General features: G+C 39.2%; 1 protein-coding gene and 1 long non-coding RNA gene across 9 annotated transcripts in view; one reads left to right on the plus strand and one right to left on the minus strand.

Annotated features, from left to right (window-relative positions):
* MYO3A (myosin IIIA) overlaps positions 1 to 14872 on the minus strand; it is a 127465-nt gene that overhangs the window by 7285 nt on the left and 105308 nt on the right. For all 8 annotated transcript variants that reach the window (XR_010387572.1, XM_064505900.1, XM_064505901.1 and 5 more), the window contains 4 exons: positions 14726 to 14849; positions 12548 to 13529; positions 11709 to 11847; positions 2511 to 2620 (listed from right to left, as the gene is read on the minus strand). Coding sequence is in view for 7 of the 8 variants with exons in the window: in XM_064505900.1 (XP_064361970.1) it covers positions 2511 to 2620; positions 11709 to 11847; positions 12548 to 13529; positions 14726 to 14849 (1355 nt within the window). In the remaining variant the exon portion in view is untranslated. The remainder of the gene's footprint in view (positions 1 to 2510; positions 2621 to 11708; positions 11848 to 12547; positions 13530 to 14725; positions 14850 to 14872) is intronic.
* Positions 1944 to 9277, plus strand: LOC112984044 (uncharacterized). Its single transcript, XR_003259385.2, has 3 exons — positions 1944 to 2326; positions 2746 to 2847; positions 7705 to 9277. It is a non-coding gene; the product is annotated as an uncharacterized LOC112984044 (long non-coding RNA).

Genomic DNA, 14872 nt, shown 5'->3' on the forward strand with positions numbered 1-14872 from the left:
TGCACATTGTTGCAAAGATACAATTCATCGATACGTTAGGTATGAGAGTTTCATATGTTTTTGTTAAACAAAAGTATACAGAACATAGTTTGCTGAACAGCAGAGTAAGTGCCCTGGCAAAATCTCTTTTCAGAATCTTTGTGAATATAAATGTCACTGAGAATGTGACTAGCATTGTTTCTCCCAAATTTTTGTTGCCATATTGTGAAAAAAGTAAAATTAATTGTGATCAGAACAGAAAAGCAGATATAAAATCTTCAAATATCTGTTGTTGTTTTAATAAAGTTGAAAACACTGTCTCACCAAGGCAGATTTCTTTGATGCCATGACAATTTACTTGAATACAGGGAATGCAGTGGGAGAAGGCATAATCCTGTTCAGTGCAGCATTGTCACAGGCTTTAGTAGAATAAAATGGACAAAGCCCCCATTTAAAAAGTAGTGTACTAGGTGGCAAAAGTACCATTAGTGCACAAGGTATTCAGAGATGCAGAACAGAGTGTGAACAGAGTGTGAGAATGTGAATAATTTCTTAGCTCTAACAGATTTCTGTCTTTACAGAGAAAAATTTGCTGCAGTGTCTAAAGCATGACACTTCAAAAGTAATATTTTTAAGTGCAGATAGTCTTAATTATATTTGTTGCAAACCAGTGAAAACTGATTAGAATTAATGAATTGTACCACTTTAAAGTCACTGTGACAAGAGAATCAGGAATCCCGATGGACAGACAATTCAATATCCAGGCAAATGCACAAGTCATAATTTCAAAGTGATACGCTGATTTAAAGAAGTAAACCCAAGGATAAACTTTTAATGCCTTGTATGAACAAAGGGCTATTGTCAGGCTTCATTTATACCTGTGTTCCACTTTACTTCATTTGATGTGCAAGGAGATAAGTGAGAATTGAGGGTATCTAATTAATATCTATAACATGATGCAAGAGAAATACCTATTTTTGCAGAGGGGGACCATAAGGCTAAGCAAATTTTGCAAAAAATACACTCATATTGCATGCCTTAACTTTCAGGTAATCAGCTTGATAATCATCTGTGAATAGCTGCAGCTCACCGTGATATTTATTAAAGCAGAAATGCATGGGAAAGCTGACTACCCCTGGCTATCTCAGGTTAGAGCTCAGCGACTTGTCTGAGGCAAGAATTAAAAGGTCTGGGAGGACACCTTTCCCCATTTAATGTTCAGTTTATTACAAGCTTTTGCTGAACCCTCCCCTTACTAGTGAACTTAGTGTCAGGAAGACAGACTTTTCTTTTTCAATCCTTCTGCAAAATACAACTAACTGGAAGTGATGTTGATGAATATCTTCAAAAATGACTGGTAAAATTTTGTTAAAGAATTCCCCGGTATTACTGCTGTTTTCGCTGTTTTCTGATAAGGGTTTGGCCACATAGCAAATTTGCTTTCATAAAATACTAAGTTTCGGACTGTAAAATCTCTGCTTTATAAACATTAATTTACTTTAGAGTTACTTCTCAGAAATTTGCTAATGCAGAATTCAGTGTCACACCTTTCATTTCAGCCCTTAATCTCACCAATCTTGCTTTCCCAAAGCAAAGCTTATTCTTACACTCCAATTTCTTTTTAAGAACGTAATTTCTTTTTCAGAATATCATTGTTCCAAAGTTGTGTTATTTCAAAGCCATGATAAGAAAATACAGCTGTGTTGGTCTTTTTTGGTATGCCAGACACAACTCTCCCTAAAGGCCCTGGTGACACCTTCTGTTGAAAGGAGAAGCAATTGCTACGGTTAGTTTATTAGCTGGGCTCTCACCGGCTGTTAAAATAGGTCACTAAGATACATGCACCTCGAGCAAATCAGTTTAATTGCTTTTTTTGCTGGAACCACTTTCTGAGCTGCTTTTACATTGTCTCTCTTTCTGCTTACTTTCTTGCCTTTTTCTATATTTAAGGGCATTGAAGTCAAGAGCGGAAAGCAGGCCTTGGTATCTCAACTTGCACCAAGGGCTATATATAGAGATACTCAAATCCATTAGTCTCCTGAGCTGTTTGTATTTGCCAGTTCCCTCATAATCACAATCTGACACATTTGGTAAAGGAAGTTACAGTGTGCATACTAATACAGCCCATTTTAATATTTGCTCTCTCTGCAAGATCAAGTACTAATTTAGACACTCAAAATAGCTCCCTGAACAAACCTGTTTTTCTCCAATGACTTTACACAGAATCTAAGGAGACTGGGCACTTAATTTACGTGTTGAAAGTGCAAATGCTGCTTATGCATATAATGAATGTATATATGTTGTGTTACAGAGGTAAAAACTGACCTGACCTGGAGCCCCAGTCAAGGTAACTTTGAATGTTAATTGTTTGAAATGTAGTTTTGAACTTGAATTTTGTGGCCTGCCTCCTTTCAGTAGGGCCCAGCTTTTATGCTGTATTAGAAAGGAATATAGGAAATGAGGCAATTAGAAAGAGAGTTTGGGTGGGAATTATCTGGCAGTTTTAACCCACAAAAGCTTGCCAAACTTACATGTATTAGAGTGTAGTAGGTGGAATCTTCTGGATTATTTAACGTCTTGGGCTTCCGCGGCCTCCTCGGGGGTCTCTGCTTTGGGTGAGAGTCCTCTACCTTGGACGCAACTGTAAAAAAGCAGACAATAGCAATGCTTATTTCTTCACAGAATAAGAGACTTTTACAAAAACAAATGAGAGAATTTCACCACAGAGAGCAAAAAAATCCATTTAGTCACTTTTACTACTTACAGATTTTTCAAGAAAGCAACTGCTTTGGACATTTCTGTGACCAGACTGGAAAAGAGAACGGGTATATTCATTTGAGCTCTGACCACCCCATGGATGCATACCAGGTAATGAATGTCACGCTGGAAGAGCCCAGCAGTCCGCTTGGCCCAGGCTTCTCCTTCTGAGAACGGCTAATGCTGGACATTCAGAGAAGTGCTCTGAAGGGTAATGGCTATTGGGAGGCTACTTTCTCGTAACACAGAGCTGGAGGGGGTGGCGATATTTTTTCAGACTCTCAAGTCAACCGTTAATGTACTGAATGTGCGAAGTAGCATTTAGTTCTCGTTCCTCCCTGATTGCAGCTTGATCCTCTACACCATCATGGGGTAGATTTTCCCCAAGGTCTCCTGCTGAGGTTGTTCTGTTTCAAGCAAAATTATGTACCATTGGGCAAGACAGCGTGACAATGTCCATAGGCTCCAGGGCAATCTAGTCTAGTGCACTCAACTTCCAGTCTCTACTCCTATGAAAACTTTCTCCAAACACATAAAAATGAATTAACTAAGAGCAACCACAAAATTAGTCCTGACATTAGGATGCAGGCACAGAGGGACCCTTAGTGAATCATCATATTTTCTCATGGGAAGGCCAAACATCCATATACCTCATTCTTCAAGACCATGGAAAGGTCTCTGGGGGGACTAAGGGATCATGAATGTACGGAGTGGTCAGCATGGTTACTTGACATTCAGCTTCAACTATGGGAAAAGTTAGCAGGGGGCTGTGGCAATTCCTTCATGATGAAGGAAGAGGGAGTTACAGGGCAGCAGAACACCTATGATAGAGATGGGTCACAAGGGACAGGTACAGGGTGATGAAGGAAATCACAGCACCAGGTCCAGGCATGGTGAGCTGTGCGTCATGATACATTCTCATAATCCAATGAGGTTTGAGATTGTCCTTGTCGTATCACAGAAGTATTTAGATGAGATTCCATGAGAGAAGCCATTTCCTTATTCAAAAATGAATATAGCATGAGGGTGGAATAAAGATCTAGCTCTCAATGAATTACTGAAGTGCATTTTGCCGATCTACTCCTCCTTCACAAGAAATGACTTTGACTCCATAACCCAGATGTGCTAACTACACGTGATTGAGTCTCAGAGGGAAGACTGTATTTTGTTCTATAATGGCCGCCAGAAGCTCTTTTACACTATAAAAATAAAAACTCTCCCATGTACACCAGACATCTTTTTAATTAAGGAGGTAGCACAATCATTTAAAATGAGAAACGATCAGTAATACATCAGTGTTGACTCCTGCAAAATTAGCTGTGTAAGTTTTTTGTTATGTGTGATAAATAAAGGCTTGTAAAGGTCATGGATATACAGAGAAGCCAGAATGAATAATGTTAATTTAAACTGTAGCTGGATAATGATTACATTTATTGTTTTAGTTTCTTATCTCAAATGCAGACTGTTTCTCAGGTTATGAATGAACAAGTACCTTTTAACATTTTGCACCTAAGAGAACAATGGTGTTTTTTTAAGCCAGGGTACAGATAATTCACGTTAAACAATGAATTTAGATGCAATACATTCATTTCATCAACCCGTATTAAATATAAATTACATTCTTTCATTTGAATAGGTATATCAGGCCTGACTGTGCTCTTATGTGGGCTGTTGTTACCCTGCTGCATTTCAAATGAGCCACCTGGAGTTATCTGGGTTTCCATCTGTGACAGAGGAGAGGCAAGCCTTTCCTATTTTAATTTTTAAACACAACAGGAGCCTAAATTGAAAACAATAGCTTAAAATGGTATCAATTCAGTGATTCAGTGTAATTAAATAGATACACTAACCCCTTGCCTGCAGGACATTTTCAAAAATTGTGTCAAAGATCACAACTGCATGAAAATCTGGAAAAAGAAAATGAAACCAAATTGAGGGCACTAAAAAATGCCTAAGGAAAAGACTCTCACAATACTTCAAGACTTTTTATTGTCCCCTATGAATTCATCATGATGTTTGCTGTTACGTTATTTAATTCATCACTGTCAAGCACATAAAGCATTCTCATATTCTAGATTTCAGTTATTCCAACTGAAATTAGCTGTATACTTCTTGCATATGTACTCTGCAATGAGACTCCTCTCACATTCAAAAAAAAAAACATTTTGACAATGACAAGGGTTTCAGAAAAAAATTGCTTTTTAACTGGCCTCATGCCTTTTACGTATGTATGAGCTATGCAAAAGAACTGAGGGGACAGAAATACTACGTGGGGTCAGCCATCCTTTTAAGCTTAGACCTGCTATTTTTTTTTAAATAGCACAGAGGGCTGAAAATGGAATTCTGAATTTCTTCTTTAAATTACACAGTATGTAATTAGTAGTTTTACACCATTGATGGATTTAGCTTTCTTTATTTCACCAGAAAGTGAGCTTGTGATTTCCTTCTGCTCTTGAATTTGCGTGTTCATTGTTACACACAACTGATGTGGTAGATAGTTGTAGTATTGGGTATCTCACTGCACAAAGAAAGATTTGCTTCTTGATTAGTTGCCGATACTTCCAGAAATCATTTACTTAGTAGGTTTAAAGGTGGAAAGCAAATTAGATACCTGAGCCTTATAAATGGTGAGTTTGATGTGCTTGTTTTCCAGATGGCCCATACATTTCTGCAGCAGGCAATGAAGCAGAAAGCAGGAGTAAAATCATTCACCTATTAATAGGCCAGTTATGTTGCTTCTATAGCCCATTACAAAGAAGTTTTCTTTTGAAGCCCAATCTCTCCATAGTAAATTATCTTAAAGCCTATTTTTGCTTAAGGCTTCAAGTATCTGTAGAAGACAGCGCTTTATATTTAAAAGGAAAAGTGATGTTTTTTATCTAACAAACATTTAAATACATACGTTACAACGATTAAAAAAACCACTCACCGCAGAAGCTGTCAAAGCACTTCTGAAATGTCAGGTTGGCACTACTATCTCTACCCTAGCAGGGTAAATGAGATGCACAAAGCAAGACACACTGAGGCTTGCTTAAGGTTATGCCACAGTTAGTTGTTAACATAGCCAAGGGGCTGGACCACAGCATCGTGCTGAGCCTCCCAGCTCCACTATCAGCCCATGCCTTTTGGTTATATCTAGCTGCACAGGTGCTGCTGGCACTGTACGCTCACCTGCCTAAGAAGCAACACATAGAAGATGAGGAGAAATTAGAAACAAGAACATTTGATACTATACAGACACTTTTTTTTTTTTTTTTTTTTTTTTTTTTTTTAAGTTTTACAAATAGGAAGAGGGGCTGAACAAGTTGAAAGGGAGAAAGATTTTACTCAAACTGCAAGTTTGCTCTAGTGACCTAGATGCTTTTCTTTTGAGCCTTATTATCAGTGTATGTCAACCATGCTGCAATCCATGCCCAGGAAGTTACATCTCTCTGCTGCCCAGACCTGAAGCACCCCATCAAAACATACATTTGAGCAAGTAATGATGGAAAGTTTAATATAAGTGAGCTCATTTTCTAAGAGAATGAACTAATTATAGGGTCAGCTAAGGCATATGAACAGTGTGGTGGCCAGGTAACATCAAAGAAGGTTTAACGTGTAAGGAAAATGGTATCACATAACAAAAATTGAAGTAGGGTCTATCCAAACCTTAGGTCTGTGCTAGCTTTGAGCTAGTTAGCGTTGCCACTGCGGCTTGCTACTCAGTGTAGCCTTCCCAGCTAAGAATATACCTAGAGTGCTAAGTACATGCTGTAGCCTGGCTTAAAACTCTTGCTGTTACTGCTGCTTTGCTAGGGAGAATTAAGTGAGTTACTCCCTCTTCTCCTGTTGGGACTACCACAGGTAGGCCACATTTTTCTACACCATGCAATGCCATCTGGGGCTGCACAGTCCCTCCTTTCAGGCTAGGACTATCCACTCTCATTATACCCCATCAGTATCTCAGCTCATTAAGTTCACCACCTGAAACATTCCTACAGAAGTTGCACACACACTCAGATTGTACAGTGTTTAATTACAAGTTATTACTACTTTCTTATTCAGTCCTCACTGAATAACTCAAAAAACAAAAAGGAATGAAAAACAAATGAGAAAAGGGAAAATGAAGTAGGCCTGGCTCATTTACAGTTAATGGGTGTGTGTGCTGAACATGATCACAGAAACTCTAAGGAAACTGTGGAGAGCTTGTGATCATTTTTTTGAAAGTCAAGTATGAGCAAGGAATGCCTGAATAAAGATGAGTCAGTATCAACAGCCCTTTAAGTCGAACTGTGTCTGCACATTCTGACATACAGTGATAAACTGGGAAGACAACAATCTGCAGCAATCAACATCCATGGATACTAATGCAAATTAATCCATGACTTACAGAAGATTTTATACTGAAGACTAGAGAAAGTGTGGTTACAGCTGTGATAAGTATCTAAGTGATAAGTATCTAAGTGATGAAAGGTCTGTATTTATTAGACCACCTGGAAAAACAGATAAACCCATCTTCAGGTCACTTCAATGAAACATTACTTGTTTGATTCAGCAATGTTCCACATGTTGTGGGGACAGGAAGCGTAAGGCCAATCTCAGAGTAAAGCAGGAAGAAAAACAACAGTGAGACCAATGATTGTATGGGATTTGTAGGGGGAGCTTGGAAGTGATCAGAAAAATGAAATATAGTAACTGGAATTCCAGGACTTGATAATGAGGAGTTAACAGCTACTCTTAGTTAGAAAATATATATATGTACACCTTTTTACTATGCTAATGGTACACAGTGTGAGGATGTTATTAGTCAAGTACTGGATAATTACCAAAGTGGGATTTGGAAATTACTATTGATGGGTGCAAGGGTTTAGCACTCTGTAAAGACCAGAGGGATTATTCTGGTACAGATCCTGAACTAGGAACTGAGGGACTGAGAACTTTCCAGTTGCATCCAGGAGGAGTTGACAATATTCAATCTCTCATGCCTAGGTACTGCCAGCCCCACTGAGTGAAACCCAGTGGGGTTTCAGTCTCCAGCTGACACTATACTCTCAGTCTGAAAGCCTGGTGACCTGGGATGATTGCTATTTAGGAGAGGACGTTTAAGAAAAACAGCTGTACTCACAGTGCTCAAAGGACCACTCCCATAGCTGGACGGACCAGCCAGCAGAAACATTTGACCACACTGCTTTCCTCCAGTCCTGCTCCTCAACGCTCCCTGCCTGGCCATTCATGTGCAAAGTGGAAAGTCTGGCAAACGCTGCTCTGCTCACCCAGTGCTACACGGAGCTCCCCTTTCCTTGCAAAGGCTGCCCAAGAAACCCGAGCAAACAGGGCTGTGGCAGCCTACATCAAGAGGAAGCTGGGAGGCCAACCCTGCCTGCCTCACGGCTAGGGGCATCCGACGAGGTCCTGCGGCGCCAGAGTTCCCCACACTGTTTGAATTCCTTTCTAAATATAGCAGATTCTTTCTCAGAGATTTCGTACTTAAACTGTCATTTAGTACTTACATGATGGGCACCATTATTCATCTGGAAAAAACAATTTGCTTCCATAATGATCAAATTCTCCTCCCTTCAGATTTTGACCTCAAAAACTAGACAGTGGCCATTTGTGCATGGTTTCTAATATTACAGTAACCCAAGCAGTAAACATCAGCTTAAGTTGAGACAATGGAGCTTTGTGATTGAGTTCTGTAATGTTTAGGCTCCAGCTGGCTCACAAGCAAGCTTGGGTATTACTATAGCATCTTCTCTTACTTCAATATCCTGTTCAGTGATCACAGCTGGAAAGGAAACTTTTGCTGTCGTGTGAATTATGTTTGAACATAGAAAAAGTGTTCGCATTCCACATCAGGAAAGGTCCTTCAACAGACTGGCTAGCACTTATAAATACAGCTGTGTGGGATGTGAGAAATCAAGGCTCAGGTCACTGCTGCCATCCCTCCATACTCAAGGTGAGTGGCTGAGCTGGCCATTCACTGGCAAACTCAACCTGGATTGCAGCAGGTGAAACTTCCCACTATGACCAGGAAAGATAACAGAACTTAATAGTGTCTGACTGTAGCCCAGCAGGCCTTCCTTCTCACTTTTTAAAGTTCACTGTCTGACCAAAAAAAAAAAAAAAAAAAAAAACCACCTTCATTACATTTCTCACGATCAGTCTCACAAGTTTTTTGAGGTACTCGGGTGAACAACAGAACAGCAGCAGGTACAGCAAACAGAAACTAGAGCTGCCCAGCTCAGACCAGCTATGCAAGAAAGGGCAAGGAACTGGACCCAGCCCAAAGGGGAATAGTGCCGATAGCATCAAGTGAAAGTTGGCTACAAAAAGAATTGGGAATAACAGTTTTAATAAAACTGGATGAGGATGGGTTTTTGAGTGGTTTTACTTTTTCGAGCAGAGGATTAAGTAACTTACTAGTTGGGTAACAGTAAATAGGCTAGAAAGACTAGTTTGGTCTGAGATAGACTGGGCCAACTGATTTCATGCTTTAAAACGCTTAGGTTGCCTTGTTTTAATGGCACATTTATCTGTTTGTAGTCAGTTCAGTTATAACCTTCTGGTCAAACAGCACCCCCTCTTCCATTTTAAATGCATTAACCTTTGGAAAGGGCGGTTCTTTGGAAAGGGCGGTTCTTTTCAAATTCTGCACTTGCCTTGTCTATGTGCCAACTTACAGCAATTTAATAAAAATCAAAGCATGGGTCCATCACATTTATTTTATATTTATGAATACGATCATTCAGGGCTCTTATAAAACATTCAGAAAGTATTAAAAAGATTAAAGTTACTGTGATTACTATTGCTGACATTTTTTGCAAAGGGCAATTAATTGTACTTTAGTCAAAATAAAAAGCACTCCCTTTGTACACCTGTAAACTAAAAAGAAAAGGGGTGTTCTTTTGTGATTGAACAGATCATAGCTGGTGCACAAAAGAGCTAAGTGCTGTCATATCAACATACACACATTTGTCTGAGAAGAACATGAAGAAAATAAATCCTCCTTTTGTTAAGACCACACAACATTAGCTTGTAAAAATCGAATCTCCCTCTATTATCATTAAAATGAGGATGAAGTCCTGGCCTCTATGCAACTCAACAACTGTTTCACTGTTCTCTTAAAAAGCATTTTGACTTGCATCATTTTGAACATGGACATGAAGAATGTCATACATTTCTTCGAACCAATGCAGCACTCTCACACATCTTACCATTGGAAAAAATGGAGAATGTCCCACTACTTTACACCTTGAAGATAAAGGGAAGTTAAGTGGCTGACTGGCGACCACCTTAAGTAGGCCTGCATGGACAGATGACAGGTTCTGGAATCCTTTTGCCTCCTGTAGAGTTACTTACATTTGCAGCAGTGTAAAAAGGAGATGTTGTTCCATTTTGTACATAATACGAACATACACAAATAAACCAGGCAAAAATGTATCATTAAGTAATGAGAACTTTAACTGGTAAAATATTTTTTTGTGTGTGTTTCCTTTCCCTCTATCTACCTTTCTTATCTAGCTTCTGTAGGATATTATATAAGAACCAAGAGTTATTTTCCAAATAATGCATTTTTAATTCCTCAGGTTTATCTTGTCAAAAGTTAGCAAGATTTAATACAGAACTTAGTACAAGCCTGTTAATGACAAACACAAATATTTCTGTGTCTAAAATGAAACATGGAACAGTGTTTTTCCATTTCACATTTGTTTTCTCTTGTAGAGTTTGGTTTTGAAAATGGGTTAAACTACATAGATAATCTACGAGCAACCAGTTTACACTTAGAGATTTAGATTTTGCTAACACCTAGCCCTCATTTTAGCAGCCTGGCCATTTGAAAAGACTGCAAAGTGGGGCTGAAGTACTTTAGGATCTCTTCTATGTAGCCATGGGAATAGAAAGAAGTCTTAGGACACATGACAACCAAATCCACAAAGTTAGAATGAGAAAAGTACAATTAGCTTTGGGCAGTGAGGGACGATTCTGGATCCAATTAGAGCTGTGCAGAAGTGAGCAGAGATCTTCCCTAGAGGCCATGAAGTGGCATGGCTGGCACAAGCCCTGCTGCAGTGAATTAAACTGAGGCTGTACCAAGTCAACTGCCACGTCTGCCTTTGCCTTTCTCCATACCTGAGGCCCACAATACAGGCTGAGGACGTCCTCTGTTAGGTCTGTTCTAACTGAAAAGGCTTGAGTAGCTTAGTCAGCTCTTTGTAGACGTCTCCACAGGGCTCAGGTCTTGATGATCTGCATGTTCTGAATGCCAGGTCTTCCATCTCTATTCTCCCAGTGCTCCCTTCCACTACCACCTAACCTGCTCCAAGACTGGTTACACTGTGGGAGCCCCCGCTGCCCATGCTAATAGGAATGTGAGTAACTTCAGAGTGTGTTCTTAGAGGTAACAGCCTCTTAAGCATAGGAGCTATGCCAACTAATACATATTTATTAGTAAATTTAAAGGTCATGCCTGGATAGGAGGTACAAGTTTCAATAAACTTTACTGCATTTCTAGATATCTAAAAATAACTTTGCTCAGCATAAATGTAACAAACTTTTGTAAAGCACTTGAGTTAAAAATATTTGGTTTTTAAAACACAACCCCATGTACTACCAGTAAAACACACAGCTGAGGAACACATCTCAGAAAATAAGGGCCAGTGTGAAATGTTTATTGAATAGATGTATTTCTAGAGATGCTGGGGCTAGGTCTGACAGTGATTCAATCATTCATCTTAATAAGCACTGAAACAAATTACCAGTGATGGGTCTTTCATCTCTGAATCCCACTGGGCTTGGCTATTTCTCTGGAAAACATGCTTTGGCCAAACACTAATGTGGCGCTTAGTAGATAAACAAACAGCCTGAGTTACATGAGAAGCCAGAGCTAGCTGATCCACTAGTGCCCTGGCTTTCAAAGACATTAATAGGAGCCATTTCCTGAGTCCTGTTTGCAAATGAAAGTTCTGCTAATAAACATGAAGATTCAACATTACCTGATTGACAAACATGAGAAGAAAGTCGGCCATTAGTTTGCTTATCTTTGGACAGCATCACGGGTCTCAGCTGATGTGACAATATCATTTCATTTAATTTTTGCTGCAATGCTAAGTAGTCTTCAGATAACTTTGATATCTAAAAATATAACATGGGATTTCACATTATTATCTAAATAAGTATACAGGCTTCAAGGTAAGCAACAGTAAAATGGTGGACTGGAGAGTAAATTTAAATAGTATTGCTCCAGCTACTTTAGTGAAACCTCTCAGCATATTTACATCCTATTTTTCAGGGAAAAAAAAAAAAAAAAAAGCAATGTAAGAAATACTACAATGCCACACTGCAGCCCAGTCCTCCAGCTACTTCACATCAGTTCACTCAAATGAATGGACAGAGCCTTACTGACATCAGGAGATGCAGGGCAGCTGCAGAACAGATTCTGCAGCTACAGGCATACTTCTCTGTACGTGTGTAAGTCACTGACGTTGACATAGCAACTTACAGAGTTTTATTTACAGAGATGTTTCACAAGTTGCTGAATTAAGGACCTTACCTCGTAAATGTGAGCACTTCAACAAACAAAGCCAGGGCTCCTATATTTAGGTTAAATTTGACCTCAGTTTTCCCCCATTCTCTTACTTGTTTTTCCTTCTTTCTCAAAAGGGTATTTCTCTTTTAGACCAAAATATGCATTTATATACAACACACAGAACAGAATCTCAGTTTCAGTTTAGAGAGAGAAAATTTGTTTTCACTGAAGCCAGTACAATGTCTTTGCCATTCTCTCATCACTCAGTGTATTCCGGTTAACATATTTAGCTTATAAGCTTCTTACCTGCCGTGAGAAGGCTGCCAAATCACAAGCCTCTTTCTCTGAGCCTTCCTTAAGAGTCTTACAGTCCTCAGCCTGTGTACCAGTGTTTTCCTTATTTTTTGTTGTTTTAAGATCATTATTTTGAACACGTGCTGCTTCTCTTGACTCCTTTATAGTTTTCTCTTGATTTTTGCAAGGTAATTTTCCCTCTTTTCTGAGTTGTCCTCTTCTTCTGTAACCCCGGTAATTGCTCTGAATAACCACTGCTGCCTTCTCTCTATCTTCTGAATTTTGTTTTTCTACTACAACTTGCTTCCGTGAACCTCTTATTGACTCTCTTCTTGTAATTCCTTTATATCCAGTAGACATCATCACTTCGTGTTTCAGATGGTTTCTCTCCAGATACCTGTCACTCTTGGGTTGCACCATAGCACACACCTGACTTTGCTCATCTGCTTTGACTGTGTCTTGATTAGTTTGCTCTTGCTGGTGATCAGGTTCAGCTGTGATTTTGACAGAAGATTTGTTAGGTAACTGCTCCAAAAAGACCTGTTCTTCATCTTCACCAACTTGCTGTTTTGCAGTGTTCTGCTTCAGGGAATCTCTCTCTCCTTTAGTAGATGCTTTCTTTTGTTCCTGTGTGTTCCTTCTGTCCCTGAAGCCAGTACACTCACTGTCAGTAACAGTGTCAACTTCATCTTGGCTCTCCTTGTTTGCTGCTTCTTCCAATGTAATGTTTTCAGCTGGCTTCATTTCTGCTTCAAAGTATTCCATAGCAGGTAACTCTTCCTCCACTAGTTTCTGGCGCTCTTCTTTTATTTTCTTACGGGCTCTATAGCCTCTATAATTGCTCTGAACAATGACAGCTGCCTCTTCTTCAGTGTGAGGAAGGTTGTTCTTCACTCCAGCTACGGTTTCCTCATTGTTTTGAAGTTCGGCACTCTTCTCCTTTTCATTAACGGAAGTTGCGGTCTCAGTTTGTTCTGTCTCTTTAAGTGATTCCCTGAATGGAATGGAGTTTGGGGAAAATATTATAGCTGCAGGAAAGTGACAAGTTTACAACTACCTTTGGTAATGTTTGCATACTAAATGACAATTTGGTACCTTGCAACATGGATGAGATTTAGTGTATATACTTGGAATTAAAGATAGAAAAGAAATCTATGTGTTTCTGACAGTCAACACTGCTTAAAGCGAAAAGGGATATCCCTGTTAGACTCCTAATAGAAAATTGTCATTCTAGGTTACGTGAGGACAAGTGATAAAACAGAAAATAATTATTTGAAAGTTCAACAAAAACATAAAACAGACATTTTCTAGCATCTCCACTATGAATAAATGCATACAACCCTAAATGTATTCACAAAAGAAATCTGCCTCATGTTGTAGAACAAATGCCAAAAAAAAAAAAAATCCTGGACATAGGTCCAGGTCAAATTAATATGAGAAAAATACCATATTGCTGGGGGTATTCCTATTCCCTAAACTGCCTTTTCACCATCAACAAAACCTAAGTCCCAAGTGAAATTTGCCATCCTCTTTCTTCCCTCTGTCTCCTGAGAAAGACACTGTACTCCTTCACAGCTGTTTTCCACCTCTCTGGATTAGGTATGTACACGATCACATGATCAGAGTCTCCAGCTACTGCTTAAATGCTATCATTGAAAAGAAGACGGAGACGAGCAAAGTGCTACCAGCTGCATTTCACAAACTGGGGCTGCAGCCATGTTACAGAGATATTTAGAATGTGATTTGCCTCCCCTAACTTTTAGCTGCCTGATCTGAGCTAGTCATTTAGGTTCCTGCTGTTCTCAGCGAGGACAGCTATGCTTATCTCAGACACTGACTTAAGAGAAGAACAGTCCTCTTCAGATGCCTATTTCTTTCTCTTGTATGTGAATTTTCCTATGATGAGCTAGTTCCAAAAACTGACCCATTTATAGATGATACTAGCATTACAGGTAGACATGATATTATTGATCTTTCCCCTAAATATGCCTTTATTTCCTGAGCATGAAAGTGTAAGAAAATTGTCTAGTGGCATTAAAAAACCCTCCAAGTAAAGGTACATTACCTCTGCATATATGTCTAGACTAATTCAAACTTGCTTCACTTTTAGATTACATTGCTGCTTTGGAGCAGCAAAGCTACTGAAATGGGATATGTTTTAGTGATGTAAGAGACAGAAAATATGACTACCTTCTCCTTTTGAAGCTCTTCCTCTCCTTATATCCCCTGTAGTGAGACTGAATTGTTGTTGCTGCTTTGTTCCTTGACTCAGTTAGTTCTTTTCTCTTCTTCCTGAGTAAGTATCCTCTGGCAACTGATACAAATCAGAAAAGAACC

This window comes from Dromaius novaehollandiae, chromosome 2, assembly GCF_036370855.1.
Source record: "Dromaius novaehollandiae isolate bDroNov1 chromosome 2, bDroNov1.hap1, whole genome shotgun sequence".
NCBI lineage: Eukaryota > Metazoa > Chordata > Aves > Casuariiformes > Dromaiidae > Dromaius > Dromaius novaehollandiae.